This window comes from Parus major, unplaced genomic scaffold (genome assembly GCF_001522545.3).
Source record: "Parus major isolate Abel unplaced genomic scaffold, Parus_major1.1 Scaffold640, whole genome shotgun sequence".
Taxonomy (NCBI): domain Eukaryota; kingdom Metazoa; phylum Chordata; class Aves; order Passeriformes; family Paridae; genus Parus; species Parus major.
The window spans coordinates 4,119-5,244 of NW_015379525.1; the positions used below are offsets into that span (position 1 = coordinate 4,119).

General features: G+C 67.1%; 1 protein-coding gene across 1 annotated transcript in view; it reads left to right on the forward strand.

The window, feature by feature from the left end:
• MEN1 (menin 1) overlaps positions 1 to 1,126 on the forward strand; it is a gene marked incomplete at its 5' end in the record, with an annotated part of 12,427 nt that overhangs the window by 3,994 nt on the left and 7,307 nt on the right. Inside the window, 2 exons of the mRNA XM_019005532.2 lie at positions 274 to 723; positions 934 to 1,092. Coding sequence (XP_018861077.1) covers positions 274 to 723; positions 934 to 1,092 — 609 coding nt within the window. The remainder of the gene's footprint in view (positions 1 to 273; positions 724 to 933; positions 1,093 to 1,126) is intronic.

Genomic DNA, 1,126 nt, shown 5'->3' on the forward strand with positions numbered 1-1,126 from the left:
CCCCCCATGGGTTTGGGCCCCGCCAGACGCTGCCGTTCCCCCCTCGCTCTGTGGCGCCCCGGGACCCCTCTCTGTAACCCCCATTTTTCCCCTGTGAATCCCCGCTATAGCCCCCTCCCCATTTTCCCTTGGGACCCCCACCGCTATTCCTCCCCCTTTCCCCACGGTGGGGCTGAAACCCTGGCAGAAAACGCTGTTCTCTGTGGGCAGCTCTTCCATCCCCCGAGCCCCCCAAAACTCCTTTAACCCCCCTGACCCCCGGCTCCCCCCCAGGCCCCACCATGGGGCTGAAGCCCTGGCAGAAGGCGCTGTTCCCGCTCCGCTCCGTGGCTGCCGTGGTGCGGCTCTTTGAGGCCGAGCTGCGGCAGCCCGAGCCCGACCTGGTGCTGCTCTCGCTGGTGCTGGGCTTTGTGGAACATTTCCTGGCCGTCAACCGTGTCCTCCCCACCAACGTCCCCGGGCTCACCTTCGAGTCGCGGCCCGGGCCGGACCCCCAGACCCGCCTGTACTTCCCGGTGGCCGAGCTGTCCATCGTGGCCGCGCTCTACGCCCGTTTCACGGCGCAGATCCGGGGGGCCGTGGATCTGTCCCTGTACCCCCGGCCCGACGGCTGCTCCTCCCGGGAGCTGGTCCGGAAAGTGTCCGATGTCATCTGGAACAGCCTCAGCCGCTCCTACTTCAAGGACAGGGCTCACATCCAGTCCCTCTTCAGCTTCATCACGGGTGAGGAGGGGTCCTGAGGGAGGGGGGGTTGGTGGGGCTGGGGTCCCACCTGGAGCAGCCTCAGCTGCTCCTGTTTCAAGGGTCTGGTGGGTGTTGTGTCCTCCTTCAGCTTTGTCACTGTTGGGGGGGTCCCTTATTTCTGTGTCCCTTTGCTTGGGGACAGTTTGGGGGGGGGTCTGTGCATCCCTGACCCCCCCTGTGTCCCCCCAGGTACGAAGCTGGACAGCTCAGGTGTGGCCTTTGCCGTGGTGGGGGCCTGCCAGGTGCTGGGGCTGCCGGACGTTCACCTGGCCCTGAGCGAGGACCACGCCTGGGTGGCCTTTGGGGCCGGGGGGTCCCAGACTGCCGAGGTCACCTGGCACGGGAAGGGCAACGAGGACAGGAGGGGACAGCCCGTGCAGGC